At 53.3% G+C, this 21767-nt stretch overlaps 3 protein-coding genes across 5 annotated transcripts in view; all 3 read right to left on the bottom strand.

The window, feature by feature from the left end:
* The window catches only part of LOC122378906 (pleckstrin homology domain-containing family G member 5-like), an 87934-nt gene that overhangs the window by 45465 nt on the left and 20702 nt on the right, over positions 1-21767 (bottom strand). For all 3 annotated transcript variants that reach the window (XM_043360547.1, XM_043360548.1, XM_043360549.1), the window contains one exon: positions 21088-21212. In XM_043360547.1, coding sequence (XP_043216482.1) covers positions 21088-21212 — 125 coding nt within the window. The remainder of the gene's footprint in view (positions 1-21087; positions 21213-21767) is intronic.
* On the bottom strand, positions 12665-15708 carry LOC122378909. Its single transcript, XM_043360553.1, has 2 exons — positions 14997-15708; positions 12665-14951 (listed from the first exon to the last, which is right to left on the bottom strand). The coding sequence occupies exons 1-2, from the start codon at positions 15700-15702 to the stop codon at positions 14668-14670; spliced, it is 990 nt and encodes a 329-aa protein (XP_043216488.1). The 5' UTR covers positions 15703-15708; the 3' UTR covers positions 12665-14667.
* On the bottom strand, positions 15716-19677 carry LOC122378908 (ice-structuring glycoprotein-like). Its single transcript, XM_043360552.1, has 2 exons — positions 19498-19677; positions 15716-17532 (listed from the first exon to the last, which is right to left on the bottom strand). Exon 2 carries the CDS (start codon positions 17525-17527, stop codon positions 16259-16261), a length of 1269 nt encoding a protein of 422 aa, XP_043216487.1. The 5' UTR covers positions 17528-17532; positions 19498-19677; the 3' UTR covers positions 15716-16258.

Raw genomic sequence — 21767 nt, 5'->3', positions numbered from 1 at the left:
TGCAATCTTGCATACATCGCCTGCATATTTCATGACATGCCTTTGCGTCGATTGCATCACGAAAGAGAATAACCATTTTCGGCAGGTACTTACTTCTGTAAGTAGACGTGCATTACAAATGGATTCTGTACTGAGCGCAGGCTGGAAATCCGATTGTGATGGCATTTACTGTGTCATTTGTCCGGGCCCTGGAGTAATGGATTCTGTGGGAAACACCTCAAGCATGACATTTTCTGACATGCAGCAGCACCATCGGATTAACTACCAACCTAACTTAAAGATCAAGTTACTCGCCGGTTGCCAGAAAGCTGCGCATCGGCATAAAACTCACATTAGCTGTCGCCATTTCGCACAAAAGTTTCACTGATCCTTATCTCCATTTCACTTTCAACGATAATGGTCCGCCGTCGGCGAGAGGAAAAACCGTTTCTCAGCTCATCTCAGGCCGTTCGCGGCACCCATCGACAAAGGCCGTCGAGAAATAATCACGCAGAGCGCGCCGCTGCGAGTCGGGAGCGACGGGCTCGAACTCCCTTTGATCGGGCGCGTCGTGCCGGTGCCATTGTCGGTCGGCCTTTATGATGAATACCGTACCCGGCTTTATCCATCCACCAGGCGTGCCGGCCAGAACTCTTCAGCTATCAAGGAGGTAGGCGAGACAGAGCAGCTCCGAAGCTCGTCCCTCAGGGGGGGGCTTAGGGTTCACGAGCCGCGCCTCCAGCCCACCAGGGAGCACGAACCCGAAATAGACACGATTTCTCGGTGGGAGACGGTCATAAATGTCCAAGCACAGCTAGGATTGTGAACAGAAATCCTCCCGACTCAGGGCGGTCGCCCCCGTGGCTTCCACGTCGCCTCTCTCTGACGTACCCGCCCCCCAGGGAGAGGAGGGAGGGGTCGAATGTCGACAGAGACTAGCTGTCATCGGACGTCGAAGGCGCTCGATGTTTGCTTAACCTCTCCCGAACGATGGATACAGAGCTGGCGCCGCCGGCGGCACCGACACAGGCCTGGCATGGCCGCCCACCCTCCACCAGGGCACCATGGGGCAGTGGGCGGCTTAATTACAGGGGCTAGCAGTGCACGGTCGTCCAACGTCCACCGCCCACCGGCTACCTTCCATGTTGTCAACCGTGCAACCAAGCAGCAGCTAGCAGGGGCCATAGACATAATCACATGACCGTATACCATCGGCTATCGTCCACCCAAGCACAAAAGGGGCGATCCCGACCCTGCGACCATAGATAACACTAGACAACAGCATAGCGACCAACTGTCTAACACCCATTGTACAAGCGCTTTGGAAGGCTTTATACGCCGTCAGTAGTGCTTCGCTTTATCTTGTCTACTTATTTGATTAATAACTGCACTCTTCCAGTCTGCACTATTATGGCATCATCCACATTCCATCCGCTTCATTGTAAATAATGAAACGAGTGCATTTTACGGCGCGTTCTGAGCTGCATTGCAATTCTGCCTCCCCAGCCGAAGGACCATTTCCGGACGAGCTGAGGTAATGGTACCACAGGGAGCTCGCCGCTTCCGCCGACCCGCAAAACTAGCGTCGAACGGCAGTCGGTCCGACCGACACCTGAGGCAAAACAGGGCCGGGAGCGGATCGATCGCCCAGTCCAATCAGGGCCGAACAGAACCAACTCAGTCATATCATGGTCGGGCCAATAGTCACCTTCTCCGACTTCAAACGAAAGTCAGCCTCCCGCGTCCGGCACAAACGGTTCAATAACACCAAGCATCGTTCGGCTGGCGAGTTCTGACCTGAATCAATCAACGTCTCTGGCCGCGATCGCCGGCTGACGGCGGTGCCCGTGCCAACTGTGTTGGCCAGTTACCCGTCTGAGCGCCCGCTGATGGCTTCATCTGAACTTCGGTGCAGGCCGACAGACACCTGAGGTCGGTGCTGAGTCTGAGGTGGCCTCCGGCTCCGAGAGGACGCGCCTGAGCACACACCAGGCCGCCGATACGGTGGCGATTGAAATTCATGCGCGGTCTGAGCCGCCGAGATAAGTGAGTGATTTCCCGTAAGACGGAAGAAGCCCTTCCGCATAGCGTATTTCGAGCTCGGTCACGTTTCGACATCAAACTGAATGTGTTTTCACATTTGACTAGAAATGTCAGAATTTTGACATTTTGGGCAATAGCAGGATGCAAAATAATTCGCTTGTTTATTTTGATTTTCTTTCATTTTCAAAACTTCCTGTAGCCCTGGCTCATACATCAAATCCCTGTTATACTATTTTATTCAGTTTCAATTCAGTCTTCGTTATCATTTAACACTACAAAATGCGAAAATCAACCAAAATCGACGCAGAAGTTTGTTAGATGATCTCTCCCGAGGCCGAATACGGCCTCATATCAGTTGTTATAACGCCGCCATCGTCCCGCGGCCATTACTGGGTGTCTAATGCTACCCGTCCATCCCAATGATGGGACTCTGATAAGGTCAGGCTAAGCCTGGGCGTGCAGTGCATCACGGTATATAGAGAACTAGGTAAAACCGGTTCGAAATTACAACACTAAGGTATTTTGACCACTATTTTCAGCTGACCCTTTAGGTCTAAAAAAGAGAACTAAACAACAAATTCCAATGAGTTTTATTATTTGTATATATATTTTTGATTTATGATCAGAGAGCACGCTATGTATGAATCTGCGAAGCATTAACGAAAATAAATTGTTGGCTATTTCCGCCATTTCAAAAATTATATATCTAAAGTTGCAATGATTGTTCATAGACAAGATTGATTTTTCACAATCAAAATTTAAAATTAAAGGACAAAAAGTAATATCAAAGGCCAACTCACTTTTGTTGAATTTCGAAATTACCATGGTTCTGAGCTGTTCAGCCTACCTGACCTGCCAATGCTCTACCATGAATTGTCGAGTAATTTCAGTGACTTGGGGCTTAAATTATGGTCAATAAATATCAAAATTAAATTATCTTTCAGATTTTGGGTGTCTCGTTGCCTTTTTAATGTTGCAAACTGCATTTAGTTGACGTTGATTACATAGCCACCATTGTTGTCCATGGTCACAATGCTCCACTAAATATAATATTTCTAAAAAACGAAGTCGAGTTGGGGTCTAAAAAAAAACACCAACATATACGAAATTGCATACACTATAACATATCAAAATACTGAAACGAAACAAACGTTGGAACTTTAGCCAATCTGCTTCCGAATCTAAAACTTAGAATTTATGGTACTGAACAGTTCTGAACAAAAACATTGATATTTGGTAAATATGTCAAGAGTGAGCTTGCAAAATGACCTCAACAAAATGAAAATTGCGTTTCCTTTCCAAATATGCATGTTTTATTGCAGTTGTGGTGTTGTATTGTATATTTTTTGTCTAGAATGTACTAGGTTTCTTGCTGCTCAAGGTCACACTGTGACACTTAATGGCAAAATACTCAGAAACGAGACTGAGTTGGGGTCTATTTTGAATAGTATACTAAATTAGATTAAATTTTCTATCTATTGGTATCAGTTGTGAAACAAAATAAACGTTGCAACTTTACGAAATTTGGTATTGAAAACTGCCGATCATGATTACACACCCGCAGTTGCGCGCAGTAAATGCTGCTAACGAGATATTTGTCGCTAGCAGACGCAAGCGTTGGCAATGGATTGGTCGAACGGCGTTTTATTTGCTAACAGAGAACACTTGTTTAACTTGTAAATAATGCCGTGTATGCCGTTGTGTATTTTGCACGTATTTTGGACAAGATTTTTCTGATTTTAGATTTCATTTTGACAAAAATGCTGTAGATAGGTTGACGGGACTGATAATGAAAGGTAGGTAGTAGGTACCTACTTTTAAAACCTATATTTTATCTTGAGAGGTTATCATTTATTAGTGCTAGGCTGGCTGATTTTGTATTTTATCTTCTTTTCCTTGGTTTAAATGGTTTAATTGAGATTCAAAAACCGGGGCAAAGGTATGTAGTTGATGTTGTTATGATCTGTTTGTCAATTTTGTAACAATTATACTTCAATGTATGGAGGTATTCTACCCCAAAGCTGTATAAATCCCTTGGCCCCTGCCCAGGGCCTAGTCTTTTTGTGACGCTCCTCCCCCCCCCTGTTCCGTCAATTTCATCCTCGGGATAGTCAAATCCTTTTCCATGCCACAACATCTTGTTCTGGGCTGGACGAACAACTTTAGCTCATGTGGTTAGCTCCCGTATAGGACTAGAGCACTCCCGTAGCCGGTTGCAGTGTTGGGGATGAGTGGCCTGTCCACTGGATGGGTCCAGCTTTAACAACCCACCAGGGCGCCAGCCCAGGCCATTGTCATATTATTAAGGCAGATGTCGCATGAGTGGGCATATGCACGTATTCTGTTTTTGCAACAAAGGATAGGCGCTACCCGCAGGCGCCCGCAGAAACTGCAATGTTGGTTGTTTGTGGGTTGGGTAAACTTGCTTTCAAGCTGTTGTGTTGTAGACAGCATGTTTTAACTTAGGTGACAGTTTGTAAATCCATTAGTAATAAGTTTTATTCATTTTGTATGATTATTTTCCTTAGTAGAAAAAAGTGGCAGGGTCACCATCATCTTCCTTCCAATGAGGAGGGAAAGGGAGCCATTTATCACAATTTCTTCAATATGGATCCTCATAAATGTGACTTATACCAGTACCTCCTCAGGCTATTGTTCCATCCATTTGTGCTGCAGATGGCTTTCATATGGTCGTCTGACAAAGCTAGGTGCTAAGAAAGAACAGCTTTGAAGTTGAAGTGCAATAGTTATTGATGCACATGTCTCTGAAGATAACTTCCAACAAGGCCCTAAATACACTTCCAATACGCCTGAGATAATTTCAGTCAAATTTAAGCGCAGGTGGGCTATCCAATGTTCAATGCATGTGTTAAGTGCTTTGAGGCACCTTAGGCTTAGCTTCGTTCTTTCTTAGAGTTGTTGAACTATAGTCTCCAGTGCTCCCCTCGCCTATATCAGTTGTCTACCCCTGTACTCCTGACTCCCTCTGTCTTTCATTCATCCAGGTTACGCCAATGTTCTGCGCATACAGTTGCTGCTTTTTGGTGCGCACACACCCCAGGCACTCCATCTCGTCAACGCCTGAGAAGTTGGTGAAAGTGCCTCCTGCCAGACTTGCTGGATGGCTACTACCTGCACTTGCTAGCTGAACTGAAGCTCTTCCAACTAGCTGGCATGGCTCTCGGCAGCTTGGCTTACGCATGGGACGCTGCAGACGCAATCATCGCCAGCCTCACACATGTCGAAAATCAGGCAGACTACATCAGCTGCTCACTGATATGGGCCAAAGAAGGTATGGCGTGGCAGAGGCTTGTCTGCTCACCGTGTGTGCAATACAGAGATATAAGCTCCTAGGACCTAGATAATTAACCCGCGCCGTGCTGGTGGCCTGAACTTTCCGCCGAGTGCTGGGGGGGGGCGTTTTCACGCCCCCCCGTCTAAATCGGCTCCTGGGCCACGTAGCGACACGCGGTAAGCGGCAATCGAAAGAGCGTCAAAAATAAGGACGAAAACACTTCGGTCATTTTTTGGGTCAGGTCAAAGGTCAGGTCACCAGAGGTCACCAAAGGTAAAATGTTGACTATTTCAACATTTTGGAAACTGCCAACGGCTATCTCGGGAACCGATAGAGCTACAGCGCCGCGGAAAAGCGCATTCGATAGCCCTTTTACAGACCTTTCTGAGTAATGTTCTCAGATTTGACCTCAGGTCAACGGTTTAGCCTCCAGAGGGCAAAAACTCCAAAAATAGCCGTTTTTACGAAAAACGTTTTTTCGTCAATAACTTTTGACTCATAAGCGCCATGACATTACTTTTGCCAGCATCGTGTTCCTCTCGTCGAGACGCGTCGAATGAACTATTTGTTGACCTTGAAAGGTCATTTTGAAAATTTGACCTCAGGTCAAGGTCATGACCTGACCGAAAAGGGTCATGTTGCATATCAGTCGATCCGTATCGTCGAGCTGAACACATCTGACGTGTTTTCACCGCTCTAGCACGTCTCTATCAAAAGTTATAGCCAAAAAACTGCTGGCGACCGTTCATGACCTAAGATGACCTCAGGGGCACACAGAGGGGTCACAGGTGCATTTTTCCTATTCAGTGTGTCATGTTTACCTATGAACCGATGTTTGAGAGCGTTTTGAACGATATTCGTCCAAAAGAGGCGCATTTCAATTTTCTCCCATTGACTTATAATGGAGAGGTCGCAAAATTGACCTGACCTTAGGTCACAGATATCAAAAATCCGAGATATAAATTTTATACATACTGTTACTCATATCAATCGCTGAAAGTTTCAAAGTGATCGTTCAGTCGGTGTAGCTATAGCGAGCCTTTGAACTTTTTCTGAGGTAAGGTCACTTGACGTGACCTGGTGACCTGACCTTGAACGGCCTAGGTCTGAAATTTTCACAACATGTGCGGAAATGATGTAGGAACACGTGTACCAAAAACGGCGGCGCTGCGCGCCGCCGTTTTTGAGATATTCGCGAAAAACCTGAGGGGGGGGCGTAAAAACGCCCCCCCCCAGCACGGCGCGGGTTAAACAAGTTCTGTGCACTGCTTTCTCAGGTATTTATTTGCTTGCTTGATATGTGATTTGAGTTTCATCATGGACGTTTGCAATCTTGTGTACCTACCGATGAAACCAAGTCTTAGCATAAAAGTTCGCCATTGTGTGCCTGTGGCCGGCTTTGTCGTTTGTATTGCAGGTAACTATGCTTTGTGGTTTCTGAGTTCTGAACACATTCTCCTCCACCAGGCTCGTTGCTGGCGGTGGTTCTGGAGACAACGGTTCGATCCATCTGTAGGACGTCGCTCGGCAAGAAGTTGTGGAGTGTGATGGTCATCCACGCGGCGCGCGTATCCAGTCACGTTGTCCAGAAACGATCACATTATCTCCAGGTCAGTAACTGTGTGAAGCAACGTTTCCACTGCTCAGTCAGCTGTGTCCCGCCACGTCACCAGGTCAGTGACGTGCTTACAATTTTGTGACACGTCGCCGCGTCCCTAGGTGAGCGGCTTGAGGGAACTTTGTAGGTATGTTACCGGGACGGGATGCCGGCTAATGCGGGTGCCGTTGCCAGTGTCGTGACGTTTGGTGGATCTCGGACTCGCTCGGGCGTCATTTTCTTGAGTGAGAAATGTATTTACAGGCTAATGTACTGTTATTATAGCTAACTGTGCGACAGGAAACGTTATGAGCCATGAGTCGTGGTCGCCGTGGCTAGTATTTTACGACCGTGGTGAACAATGTGACGGTCACCGTGGCTGGTTTTGTGACGGCTGCCGTGACTGTTACATAACGGCCGTCGGGGCTGAAACGTGACGGTCGTCGTGAGACGTGACGTGCTGCGACTCGCTGTGTTACAGGTCACTCCGTGACTTGCCGGCGCTCGAGCTGACGGTGTCGCCCGAACGAAGGCTTCACGGCGACAAGTGCTGCCACCGCCTGAGACCATCCGACTCCGAAAAGCTGATTGCCGGGCACGAACAAGAGGCTACAGGCATTTGGGTGCAACACCTGCTCCGAGTGCCCTGTTCTGAGGCGTCATCCGAAGAAGGCCGCATAGTGCACTTAAGGCTGTGTTCGGGTGTAGTGCACTGCACTGTCGGATAGGATCAAATGGCAGGCCCGTCATAAGATCTCAGTACGAAATTAAGATAGACAGAGCCGACGTGATCGGTGGATGGTGTGCCAGGGTTGATTGAGCGTCCATGAGCGTGAGACACCCGGATCTGTGACGGATACGCCGATACGTGTCCCGGATTCGACCCCCCTCCCCCTCCGTCTCAACGGTGTTGGCTGAGATTGGGGTATTTTTACGGACTCGCCAATGTCCTGCAATTTCTGTTATGTAATTTGACGATCATGCCGTGGTCTCATTCTGTCTCGATATGCTAATAAATGATAAATGTAATGTAACAGAGGTTGGAAGTAAGGTGTGAGTGGCTGTAACCGGCAGGTTTTGGCGAGCGTGATATTTGTATCGTGAGGGTGCTAGCTGCAATCAATCGCGCGTTTTTGCTGAGCATCCGTGAGCGAGAACATGCCTTCTCTGGAACCTAGCAGTTCAGCGTGAAATCTGTGTATCTTTGGATTATGTTATCATAACGTAATGTATTTTTGGTGTCCACTGCAGCTTCGGAACAGAAATATGGAGATTGGATGTTTGCTGAAGCAAGGGTAAGCAATCCGTGCCAAGAATAAAAACTATGTGAATTTAAGTATGTATTTCGCTGTATTTTCCAATTGTTACACAAAACACAGAAATGCGTCAACTACTGATAACACCCGGCTACAAATACTAAAATGCTTGCAATGCTATACAAGAATAGATATTGTTGATATCCTGGCGGCCGACTGGCGCGAAATGGCTACGATCGACTGCACGGACGTTGCTGGTGACTGGCGGACCAGTGAAAACAGGAAAGAAGATGAATAGCTCTAGCTCGTCTGCGCGCGGAAGGGCGCTGATTGGCGTGGCTCACAGACTCCATTGGCTCATCAGACTGTTATTGGTTTTCTCCCTCCCCTCCCGGCTCCCACAGGCGTAGCCAGGTAGCTTAGTTGTGCGCGGAAGCGAGCGGCCAGGGCGGCGCTAGGTGTCGCCCTCCCAGCGACCGGGCAGTGCAGCTGGACGTGCCGCGGATGGTCCGCCTCTGATCTCGGCACACTCGGCAGAGTGCGGCCGGACACTCCATAGAGTTGCATAGCGTCGATAGGCCGTATGGTGTCGCTATCGTAATTATGAAAGCGTAAGTAGAAGGTTGAAGCAGGATAGAATTCTATCTTCTTCGAGCTTTGTTACACATAATAAGCATTGGCCGTTTCTTTACATATAATATCGCAAAGCACAGCTTTATGCGCTGGCTACGCTATGTGGCTACGCTGGCTACGATATGTGCGCGTCGGTTGCGGCAGTAATTATCGAAGAAATATATGATTTATGAACGTTTCTTGATCATAGAATGATAAAACATTGCAATGTTTGCCTGTTGTGAAGAAAACTCCTACACTGCCGCTCTATCGTCCGGAATTATTCGTGTTCGATTACGGCGATTCCGCCACTCTATCAGCTGATTTTTGTTTCCGAGTCACGTGACCAACCGGTGTCTCCCTGCAGTGCATCAATTGAACGAGAGTCGCCACCCCAGCCGCATTCTCTAACACAGCAGCGTCAAATATAGAACAGTGATCAGCCGAGTGCAGCGCCCGCCACAGTAATATTGAATGATCAATAAATGGACTAGAGGCACAGATATTGTATTCCTTGCGATGTTTGTAATACATTTATGTAATATAGGTATAGTATATAAAACATTATATAAAATACACTTGAATATGTATTCGTCGTTTGATTAATTGTCATATTTGTAAACTTGATAGCGAGCATGACCATTATCCGATAATAAAATTTGATGTTGCTGGATGACTCATAAATGGCCTGAAACAACTTATGTATTAAGTTGAAAGAAACTATGCAAGTGGTATCGGAATTAAACCTACATTTTTTCTTTTCAAAATCGTCTGGTGACACAGGCTAAATTCCAAAGGTCAGGCCGGCTCGAGACAATGTTTTGCAGGCAACCTTCAGCATTCGACAGCGTTCGTTATTTTCATACACCTGTTTGTATCTAATATACCCTCATTTATATCTAGCAAAGAACGTGATGCTCTTTCTACAATTCAGTAGCGTTACATAATCTGTTAGGAGGCAAATAGGTTTCTTCACGGAAGGACTAGACCTGATCTTTTCGCAACGAAATGAATGCCTTACAGCGGCGCTCGAGGAAGCTGACAAAGACACATTCTTTATCATTTTCCTTCAGACATTAAATAATTATCAACGCGTCACATTTTTCAAAAATAGTTTTCATTCAACACGGCATGATAATTAACAATATAATATCCTGCTTTTCTTATTGGGTGTCATTTTCGTCCAGTTTTTATTTAGTTATTTTAGCTAAATGTGGATCCAACATTGAAATAATTAATGTTATTGTTAACTGATTCAATCACAGTTGTTTGTGAACGTAGGGGAGAGCGGGGAGAGTTGTATCATGTCCAAGTTGTATCAGGGCGAATTCTGCCAAACTTATCCAATAGATAGCGCTCGTGACACGACCAGCCGACGAGGTTTTCCGGGCGCCATCTTTCCCTGTTCTGTCGTGTGGCTGGGTGGACGCGTCTCGAGGTGAGAGCCGATTTTATGTTTTTTTAATGTCATTCTAAAAAAATGAGTTGCAAGAAAATGTGTGGTTTGGGCATTTAGATGTGCACGAATTTGAAAGATCTCCGTAGCGGTGGTGAGGGTAGTTTCTAAGGCTGCGTTATTGAAAATGGATTTCTCCAGCTGTCCGCTGTTTTTGAGCACGAGGATGTTTTTTCCAAGATGGCGGCGAGGTACATGTTGTATCAGAGCCGGGTGGGGTATGTTGTAACATGTATGTATGTATGGGTATGTTGTTTTTGATCGCGAAAGCTAAGCCCTGTCTCGCGTTTGTAGGTAGCTAGTCAATACTCGTTCCATTTCGGCACAATGTGTTGGCTTCTTTGCTCTTAACGGGCCACTTTTGCATCTAGTCTGTTGATGTTTCGTTCGTTTCGATGTTTCGTTCGGATTGCATTGACCTAAGTTTGGTCTAATAAAAGTGAAGCCTTTGAGCATATACATTGCATTAACCCCATTTAATATTGTTGTTATGTTCAAAACCAGTAGCAAGCACACTCCCTGAAACGTGAAATACCTAGTGATACAAATTACCCCACCATGTGATACAACTCACCCAAGCCATGGGGCAAGTTGTATCAAAAACATTGTTCTATTCGGCAGACCGTAGAAGAAAAACTGGTAGAGGTAGCGGAAAAGTTACTTTGCACAAAAAAAGCAGAAGAATCAAGGAAGGAGATAGTATGGAAATAATGAGTTTATCACGGATAGTTACGAGGTTATGGGTCTCGGAGTAAAAACTGATACAACCCACCCCACTCTCCCCTACTGATCAATTCGTACCGCTATAGATAAATGGATTGAATTAAAATTATTCTATCAACGGAATTACAACCAGTGGCAGGTCCTGTTAGAATTCAGATAATCAAATCCCTTATTATTGGAGTCTTCCTAACGTTGTAAGTACACCGTTGTCCGGGCCAAAAAGGTAGCGCGTGCTCATCGCCATATTTATCTACAGGGGATAACCCAATATAGATGGAAATGAGAGGACCGCGGTGATTGGCACGCCACATGCAAACACTGATTATCTCCGACTGGATCATCGTGTCACTGATGCCGACAACCTCGCCTGCACTGTAGCGTGCAGCAGATACGCGGCCGCGGAGAGAGGAAGAGAGTGGGGAGAGAGGGGAGGAGGATCGGAGGGACGAGAGGCATCACCGGCTCTATGGCTTGGCTCTGTATCAGACAGGAAGAGCCATTGTCAGCGGCACGGTCCGTCCGGGCACGGCTGTAGGCAATGCGGGCCCGCACGGCGATCTGCCACTTCTTGATATCAGGCAGGGGTGGAAACGGTTACATAAATCCACGCTGAATTGTTGAGGCTTAACCCTATTCCTGGCGGGGGGGGGGCCTCAGGAGCCCCCCCCCTGAGGTTTTTGGTTATTTCTCCCAAACGCGTTGAGCTAGGAAGCTCAAATTTTCTGACTTTTCCTAAAAGGCTTCTACGCAACATGTCTGAAAATTTTGAGTTGATCTGACCTCAGGTCAGGTCACCAGAGGCGGTTTGGTGACCCTACCTCAGAAAAGTTTGCAATCACGCCAGAGCTAGAGTTTTTGACCGATCAATTTCTTCTCTTCAGGCTTTAGTTAGGGTACCAGTATGTGCAATTTGTATATCTCGGAATTTTGATATCGGTGACCTAAGGTCAGGTCAGTTTCGCGACCTCCCCATTATAAGTCAATGGGGGAAAAATCAAGTCCCTGTTTTTACCACTAAAACGGGTCGGAATGGCCCCATATACCATACATGACTTCATATACGATCAACCTTCACTACCTTGAGGTCTGTTTTGCTGTTGGGCAGCTGTGAGGTCATGTGACGTCATCAAAGGTCACCAAAGGTTTTTGGCCAATAACTCCGTACAGGAACAAGATACAGACGCGTGGATGGTCTCATTGTGTTCAGCTCGTCAAGACGCATCGAATGATATACATGATGACCTCGAGGTCACGTGACCTGAGGTCAACCTTTGACCTTGACCTTTCGAGGTCAACATATATATCATTCGATGCGGATTGACGAGAGGATCACGATGATGCCCTTAGTTTGTTCCTATCTTGACTAATTCGAAAGTTATTCGAGAAAAACTCTCTCCATATCTAGCGCCGCCATTTTGACTTTTTCGACCCCTGTGACGTCATCTTTGACCTGACCTGAAAATGACCTTAGTAAAAATTGTAGACCTTGTCCATGCGTATCCGATGCCGTTTACCGCTTGTCGCTATCTTGCTTTGTTCTCGAGATCTCAGGGGGGGGCCGAATCGGCCCCCCCCGCCAGTTTCTTGTCCCGGCGGAGCCCGCCAGGAATAGGGTTAAGTCCAACGTTTTACTGTATGCCTGGTCTATTCAAATACATTAGCCAGAGGGGTGTGGTAATAACTGGTGTAAGCAAATTGACCACGATGAATATGGGTCTGTGTATTCGTACGTTTGTACACCCGTCATGCACTTTGGGTGCAGATTACGCTTACACAGCCAGCAATGCATGGAAACACAGTACCACAGGCGGCGGCGGGGTGGCGGTGGACAATCGGAAAGACAAGAACGCTGAACAATGTGTAGGATCAGTGTTCGCGGCACGGCGTGGGCGCACAGACTGAGCCAATAGTGTTGGAGCCACACGGCAGGTGTCGCTGCAGTGGCGCCCGCGGACAGAGAAAGTTTTTGCCGCACGACCCCGTAGGTGTCGCTCGTCAAATGCATTTCTCCGTTCCGCTGCGCTTGCAAATGCATGACTGATGAATATGGGTCTGTGTATTCGTACGTTTGTACACCCGTCATGCACTTTGGGTGCAGATTACGCCCAACACCCCATCTGCACCCGCGCGGAACGGAGAGGCATTCGCTATGAACAAAATTGCCAGGGCGGCAGAAAGCTAATGGAAAACGATGGATGCCTCTGGATTAACAGACGTGGCGATAACGCGACGGCAGAGGACATGACATGCCGCGCACGGCGTAATTCACCTCACGCGACGCACAAACATGGCACCGTCGGCGGTGCGGCTGTGGCGTAGAAACTGCAGTTGCATCTGGGTTATGGCTGTGCGGGCGAGCTAAACCAACAATGAACACGCGAGCCCGACGTTACATATATACAGATACATCACTGTGGCGCGCAGCCGTCGGGAGTTGGGACTGCCGCTCCGCCGGCGAGGGCGGCGGTCCCAGAGCCCGGACCTGAAACAGGCAGCTGACAGACTACCGCTCCGCCCGTGAGGCGGGGGTCCGGGGGCCCGGACCTAAAACAGGCAGCTGACAAGACTGCCGCTCGCCCGTGAAGGCGGCGGTCCGGGATCCCGGACCGAAAACAGGCAGGTGGCCAAGGACGCCGCCGCTCCGCCTGCGAGGGCGGCGGTTTGGGAGCCCGGGCCTGAACAGGCAGCGTCGGGACTGCCGCTACGCCTGCTAGGGCGCGGCCCGTGCACCCAGACCTAGAACGGGCAGCTGTGGCTCGGGTTTGGGAGCGGTAGCGGTGGAAGGCCGGCAACGTTAACCCTCTTTGGACGGGACCCGCCGCTTAGGATGCCTGAAGGAGGGAGACCGGCCGCCGTACGTATCGCCGCACGGCCTGGGACGACCAGCGGCCGGCGTGGCAGAGTTGAGGCTCCGTTAGTCCGACTGCGGCGCCGTGGGAGGCGCCGCTGATGCGAAGGCAGTGCCCGGAGAGGCGGGCTGGGTTGAGACCAGCTCGACGGCCCGCCATGCGAAGTACGCGAGTGAGATCGCGCGATGTCAGAGGGCGGCGATGGCCGCCGATAAACAGTGCGTCATCAGGAAGGCCCGTGCCGCGGACCGCGAGGTAGTCGCGGACAGCGGCGACCGGACACGTGGCAAGATCAGGCCGGGCTCGAAGCGTGGTGGTGAACGGGGAGGCCGACGTTTTTGAGGATGGAATGGTGAGAGAAAGCTGGGGGCCGACGAGACTCACGTGGCTGAGTCGGACTGTGTGGGTCAGGTCTCGGCCGCGCACGACCTCGCCCGGGCGAAGCATAGCAAAGAAAGCCAATGTAAAGATGGCACGGAATGCAGCACGGTCTACCGGGGAGAGGCCTAGGAAATGGAGTGCGGCGCAGAGCTCGCCGAGCTCGGTCAGGGAGACGGCGAGGCGGTTGTCCGCACTCGGCCGTAGCCGGCGGGATCCCGCTAACAGCTGTCGCACCCGGAAGTCCGCCGTGGGATCCGGCGCGCCGGCTAGCTTGTGGCCGTAGGAGATGGCAGACGCCTCGGCGGCGAGGGTGGAAGCGGAACAGCCCTGCTCGTGTCGAGAGGCCAGGAAATCAGCAGTGTCGGCCACTGAGATGGGAAACAGGGCAGCAGTGGGCGGCAGAGTGAGGAAAACGCGGATTTGGCCCCACACTGCTCGATAAGAGCGAATGGTGGCAGGAGCTAGCGCGGCACCAGCTAGCTGGTGAACGGTGAGAGCGTGCCGCAGGCCGGCCAGTCCCAGGACGTCGGCGTGGCTGCTGCGGACGGGCGGAGCTCCTTGAAGACCTGCACAAGACCGCGGGACAGGGCGTCAGCTGCTGCATTGGCGATGCCGGGTGTGTGCACGGCACGCACGAGAATGTTATGAGAGACGGTGGTGAGAAAAAGGAATCGGAGCCATGGCATTAGGGCAGGCGAGCGAGATGACTGAGAGGTTATACAGGCCACCACAGCGGAGTTATCTGAGCGCACAAGGACGCAGCGATGCGCGAACCGATCTCGCCACACGTGCACGGCTACAGCGACAGCCACTAGTTCCAAAACGCTGATAGGGGCCTCGCGGAGGGACGCGGGCCACGGCCCCAGGAGCCAGTCCTCGCCGCAGATGGCACCGAGCCCGACCGAGCTGGAGGCGTCCGTCTCCAGGATAAGACCCGGCTCCAACAACCAGCGCCGGTGAGCGAGAATCGCGCGGCCTGGGAAACGGTCTAGAAACAGCAGCCAGGCGCGCATATCCTGTCTGGCCGCCCGGGTGATCGTGACGCGGTGGTGAGGGCGCGACACGCCGCGACACAAGTCGAACATGCGCCGTAGGAACGGGCGACCGAGTGGCACTGCGGTGCACGCAAAGCTGAGGAGCCCCGTGCATTCACGGACCATGCGGAGGGGCGCTTTCCGGCGGGCCAGCAGGCTCGTGAGGCCTGCCCTGGCACGTGCCAGCTTGTCAGCTGGCAGCCGCAGCTCGCCGCGCTCAAGGTCCAATACCACCCCGAGGAAGGTGAGGGACCGGCACGGCGCCACGGTCTTGTCGCGACGCAGCGGGATCGCCAAGTCACGGCACATGGCCTGAAAGCCGCCGAGCGAGCGCTGACACGCTGCGCGCGACTCGCCGATGAAGAGGAAGTCGTCCAAAACAGAAACAATGGGACCCGCCCCGAATTTGTTCTGCGCGATCCAGACGAGCGCATCACTGACGGACTGGAAGATTTGGGAAGAGCTGGCACAGCCCATAGGAAGGCAAAGGTCCACGTATGCGCAGTCCCGCCAATGGAAACCGAGCATGGCGGCGTCCGCCGGGCGGACGGGCACGATGCGGAATGCACTCTCAATATCGGTTTTGGCGAGGTAGGGGCGTTGGAAGGACCCAATCAGGCGAAGAGCCTCGTCCACCGACCCGTATTGAACATATGTGCGCTCCCGGGGAATGAAATCGTTGACGGAAGCGCCGGTGGGAAATGACAGGTGGTGAATGACCCGAAACGAGCCCGGAGACTTTTTGGGGATTAGACCAATGGGAGAAAAACGGACGATCCATGGCGGCGCGGGACAGAAAGGACCGGCTATCCGACCCGCGCGCGTCTCAGCCGCGACATATGCGTCCACGACTTCCGGCGCCAGAGAGCAGGATGGAAGGTTGCCGCCCGAGTCACCAGAGGGGACCTCGGCGCTGCCGAGCGGGAAGCCGTAGCGAAAACCGTGCACTAGCTGCGCGGCCAGGGCGGGGTCGTAACCTGTCAGGAGCAGCGCGAGGTGGTCGGGCGGGACTGATACCGGCGGAGTGAGGGAGTCATTCGCGGCCGGGGCGGCGGGTGCCGGGGAGGGCCGGGGCGGCGCGGCGAGGGCAGGCGAGCACGCTATGGGGGCCACGGCAGAGGCGGCACTCGTGCCGGAACAGGCACGGGGACCGGCGGCACCCGGCGGCGCGATTGTAGCCGAGGCAGAGCGCGCGAAAAGAGCCAGACGCGGTGGCCGGCCGGCTAGAGCCGCCCCGACCCTCGCCGCTTACACCGGCTGCAGACCCGGCCCGAGAACCGGCGATTCCGCGAGCGATTGCGGTGAGCCAAATGGGAGACGTGGCCGCCGTGGAGCCCCATGGGTGAGCTTCCGGGCAGAGGCCCCGTGCGCGCCGAAAGGCCTCATCGAAATCGCGCCACGCGAATCCAAGGCCGGGCGCCTGCAGCGAGGACACTTGTTGCATGTGGCGCAACAGACCGGAGGCGTCAGCGGGGTGGGCAGCCAAGTACACGGCCGCGTATCGAAGAAACGCGGTGGCCCAGGCGCCGAAATGCGGGATTGGGCGGCGCTGTACCGAGGGACGGAGACGGCCGTCGATAAGGCAAAACAGCCCTGGTTCTGCCGGGGGGATAGAGTCGTTGAGGAGAGTGTTTAGGTCAATGAATTGATGGGACACGATGAGGGCCGCCACCGCGGGGGATACGGCAGCGCGGGCCGCTAGGTCGTCACCTGCGGCATTTTCCACCGGTGCCGGCGGACGGCCGGCGACGGGCAACTGCGCCGCTGGCAGGTGCGCAGGTGGAGCAGGGCCGGCGGCGGTCGGAAGGGCGCCGGAGAGAACCGCCGGGAGCGCCATTGGCCCGGCTTGCAGTTCGGCAGCCGGCGTGTAGGCGTGGTCGGCGGACGTCAGATGGGCAGCTGGCCCATCCTGGAGACGCTGTGCCGGACCGCGCTGCACGGCGACCGTCGCCGGCGGTGATGGCTCGCTGGCAGGTAGAGCGGCGGCGACGGCGGCCCGGACCATGTCGCCCACCATTGTTTGAAGAGCGGCGGGGTCGATGACCGCGGCGTCAGGGGGCGAGGCGGCGGCGGCCGACGTTGTAGCAGCATGGCCCCGCCCTGGATTGGGCGGAGTGGTGGCCATCACTGCGGCCTGTCGCCTCGCCGCAGCAGCGGGCGTGCGGCGGCTCGTGGCACCAGCGCCAGACGCGGCCGCGGCCGCCGCGGAGCGTCTCGTAGTGGCGCGTCGCGGCGCGTCCGTCCGTGGCGCTGGCAGGGGGCGTGCCGGGGCACGGCCCGCCGACGACTTGGCCCGTGGCATAGCAGCTCCGAACGCATGAAAATAGACGACGATGTTAGCGGGAATGTGTATTTAAACGGCCAGCCGGTTAGGAGGGGGGGGGGGGGGACACACACGACACAGCACGGGAGCGACCCGGTACACGCTAAATCCCGGAGGAGGCGTCCATAGCCTCCTGTAGCACGCTCTCCAGGGTGCGCCACCCGGCCGCGGACGGATGAACCCCATCCGACGCCAGAAAGTCAGGTGGCGGCACAAAGTGGAGCAGGAGCACCGGCGGTTGGCGGAAAAGGCGGCGCAACAGTTTGTTGGCCACCCAGCGCCGCCGCCGGAAAATTCGCGCCGACACGCCGCTGGATGGAAAGCCTGTGCGCGGAGGGATGGGCAGCACATAGACGCGAACGACTCCGGCTGCCAGGAGCCCGAGCGTCAGTTCCTGGAGGTTGGCGAGCCACCGCTGAACGCGGCAGTCCCTTCTGGCGAGGTCATTTCCGCCCGCCACGAGCGTGACCACGCGAGGACGGGCACGAACTGCGGCCCGGATGGCCCAGCGCCTGAAGCCGTCGTCATTGACGCAGCCTCCGCGAACACCGGCCGCCGCCACGGCAAGGTGGGGCGAACAGCGGCGGGGGAGGTGGACAGCATAGCTGTCCCCTACGACGAGCATGCCTGCAATGAGAAAAACAAAATTACGTAAGCCCTGGACGCTCCCAGAGTGGGACGCGGACGAAACCGATATAGCATACACGGTTGCGTATACGTCCAGCCAATCTGTGACCGACTAGCGCTGCAGCTCAGGCATACACCGTTGCGTACACGTCAGGCCAATCTGTGACCGACTAACGCTGCCTCTCAGGCATATACGGTTGCGTACACGTCAGGCCAATCTGTGACCGACTAACGCTGCCTCTCAGGCATCCACGATTGCGTACACGTCTGGCCAAATTGTGACCGACTAACGCTGCGTCCCACAGAGTGGCATACGGCCAGCAGTGAGCTGACTCCAGCCCATACACCGTTGCGTACACGTCAGGCCAATCTGTGACCGACTAACGCTGCCTCCCAGGCATATACGGTTGCGTACACGTCAGGCCAATCTGTGACCGACTAACGCTGCCTCTCAGGCATACACGATTGCGTACACGTCTGGCCAAATTGTGACCGACTAACGCTGCTTCCCACAGAGTGGCATACAGCCAGCAGTGACCTGACTCCAGCCCAGATGGCCCGCTGCAGACCCGGTGCAAGACGACCCCCAATCAGCTGCGGACCTGCGGTCCGGTCGCCGGGCCAAAGGCCGCTAGGCCACGGTCACGGTCAGCTGACGACACGGCGGGTGAATCACCCGGGCCGCCTCACGGCGCGGATGACGGTTACGTAATGACACGCCCGCGCCTGCGCCGCTGGCGGCCACGTGGCTACCAGCAGTTGCTGTCGCTGCCGCCGCGGCGCCACCAGCGCTGGAGGTGTCCACACCTACCGCTGACGTCACGATCACGCGATCGCTGGGTAGAGGTCACACGATTGCTGCTCGGACCCGCCAAGATGGCGTCAGGGTGGCTTGGCCTTGGGTGCACAGAGACATTAGGTCATGCGCGTGGACAGGGCGATGAATACAACAAGATACGAGGCTAGCAGTCTGGTGGCAGCATAAGACGTAACTCCCTGAATTGCGGCACGAGCGTAACTGCGTATACGGTCGCCGGCGCAAACGCGCTATGGCCGACGACGCGATCGCGGGCCGCGGCGCGCCCCTGCGGCCGTAGGGGACACCACAGTTGTCGGTGGTGCAGGAACCTGCGGCAAGGGCCCTAGAGGCAATGATAGAAAAAAAATATAAAACAGCCAGCGACTGGTACTTTGGTCTGGCAGTTCCTAACTGAGAGCCGGCTGCCAGTGCCGCGAGCCCACTGGGCGAACATAAAAATACGACACCACGGCCCAGCCAGGCCATCTCGGCGTAATGCACCCACCACGTGGGGAGAACTCACCAGATGTGGTCCAACTACAATCGGAACGCTGAACAATGTGTAGGATCAGTGTTCGCGGCACGGCGTGGGCGCACAGACTGAGCCAATAGTGTTGGAGCCACACGGCAGGTGTCGCTGCAGTGGCGCCCGCGGACAGAGAAAGTTTTTGCCGCACGACCCCGTAGGTGTCGCTCGTCAAATGCATTTGAACTCGGCCTTCGGCCTCGTTCAAAAATCCAGTAAGGACCTCGGTCTTGAAAATTTATTTACACCGGCCTCGTTCAGTATTATATATTATTGCGATGAGTGTACCATAGCACCAGCCGCATGGAATAACGGCGAACATAAGCGATTGCAGTATGAAGCAGCTGCTACCGCTTACCTGTAGTAGGGTTGGGAACACACAAGCCTCAAACAGGCAAAGTGGTTCATATGAACATGGCCTGCATAAAGGTTCACGTTGTCGTGTGAACAAGAGATTCATTCACGCTGAGCTCCACGCTTGATTGTCCATAACCAATGGGTAAAACATGCTCAGCTACGCCAAGAACAGGGCGGGCCTTCAGAGTTTTGAAGTGCGTAGAAGAGGCTCCGGCTGACGATCTCAGCCGGGGCCGGGGGCCGGGCCCAAGGGTCGGGGCGCGGGGGCCGGGGTCTGAGACCATGGGGACCTGGTCCGGGGGCCGGGGATGGGGACCGGGGCCGGGGGCCGGGGGCCGGGGGCCGGGGCCGGGGCCGGGGCCGCTGCTCGCCCGAGGTGTCGTCTGCGTGACGGGCCGGCGCGGCCTGTTTAGTTTGGGCGCTCGGCGGCCTGTGTCGCACCGGGCCGACAGCGCTGACGGGCTGTGTTTTGGTGCCGAGTACACAGAGAGCTTCCAGCGCCGACCGCCGCCGGCCGGCCGGGCACAACGGGCCTCTCACGGGCCGGCCAGCGCGCTCTCAGCCGCGACAGGCATGCGGCGCGTCTAACCAGGGGGCCGCCCGAGCTGCGACCCGCGGGCGGCTCCGGCGGCGGCGGCGGCGGCGCTTTGGGCGGTCGCAGCTGTCAGCCCGAGCAGCAGAACTGGCAAACGCCCAGCTCACTGCCATCCAGGCGCTGAGGACGCCTGTACTGAGAAACGTACCGAGCTCACAATTTACGGGGTCTCAGCCCGTGCTTGCGTCTTGCGATTACATAAGCAGCGGTAAGGTGATTAGAGGTTCGTAGAAATTCAAGCCTGTATTATTTTCCCTGGCATGGGATTTTAATACCTTTCCTCCTTTCTGGAATGCACCCTTGTTTCATTACCGCATACCGCAGATAAGGGAGAAAAGTAAACGCGCAATACGGCGATAAATAAAAAATAAATGTGCAATAAGTCTCCTCTTACACTATCCGTCTCTCTCAGTTTTTTTTTTGCGGGGGGGGGGGTTATTATTGAGGCAAAATATGCGGTACCTATTCTTCAAACACCTTTTCCGCTCTCATGAGTCCTGCACATCGCAGCATCGAATGGACACGACAGGCTAACAATCTTCCTCTGATGAAATAGCGGGACAGGCGGAGTGGTACCTATTGCAATCCATTTTGTATCGCTCACGTAAAAACTGTCCCTCCCAGCTGGCACTCACCTATGAGATTGCTGCGCTGCGTGAGGACCTTGCTGTAGACGAGGAGGTCACCGGGGCAGATCTGCATGGGCGGGATCACCACCATCGAGCTGCGACGGTTCCTCGCAGTACCGTTCTCCGACGACCTGTGCGTGTCAAACGAGGTCAGCATAAGGTCATCAAAGGTCCGGTCAGTACAAGGTCACCACAAGGTCACAACTGAACAGGTCACACAGGGTCACCATAAGGTCATATGTGCACACTGGGCACTGGGCACACAGGTCAGCACAAGGTCACGCGAGGTCAGCACAAGGTCGCCTCTGAAAAGGTCACAATGACTTTGGATATGCCGTATAAAGTAAACCTCGCGCAAATGAGCGCATATGACCTTAACGTTTCCTCAGCCCAGATTACAACGAGTGGTATGTCTGCACAATATCTCGCCAGTCCCACCCTTTCACGTATGGCTGGAGGCTGCATCAATCACAATGTCTGATTGGTATCACCACTTTCCAGAACAGCTGATTGTTCATCGTCGCAAAAGCAATTGCGATTTGCCAGGCCGTCCGGCAGGCACCCAGACTATGTCGTCTGTTTTTAGAAGAACTATTATATTGCTGTTTATATTTATCACAGTCAAGTATAAGTCACGTTTGTTCATGTCCAGTGTCCACCAATACCTGATATTTTCACTAAGAAAT

This window comes from Amphibalanus amphitrite, unplaced genomic scaffold (genome assembly GCF_019059575.1).
Source record: "Amphibalanus amphitrite isolate SeventyFive unplaced genomic scaffold, NRLGWU_Aamphi_draft 000068F_arrow, whole genome shotgun sequence".
NCBI classification, from domain to species: domain Eukaryota; kingdom Metazoa; phylum Arthropoda; class Thecostraca; order Balanomorpha; family Balanidae; genus Amphibalanus; species Amphibalanus amphitrite.
Note: the sequence above shows the minus strand (reverse complement) of the source record. Positions and strands in the feature narration are given on the sequence as shown.

Excerpts from the sequence above, each read along its gene's own strand:
- LOC122378908 (XM_043360552.1), bottom strand. The coding sequence starts at position 17,527 with ATGCCACGGGCCAAGTCGTCGGCGGGCCGTGCCCCGGCACGCCCCCTG.
- LOC122378909 (XM_043360553.1), bottom strand. The coding sequence starts at position 15,702 with ATGGGCTGTGCCAGCTCTTCCCAAATCTTCCAGTCCGTCAGTGATGCG. Across the intron at positions 14,952-14,996 it reads CGTTTTGGAACTAGTGGCTG|GCGTCCTTGTGCGCTCAGAT; the intron begins TCGCTGTAGCCG and ends TCGCGCATCGCT.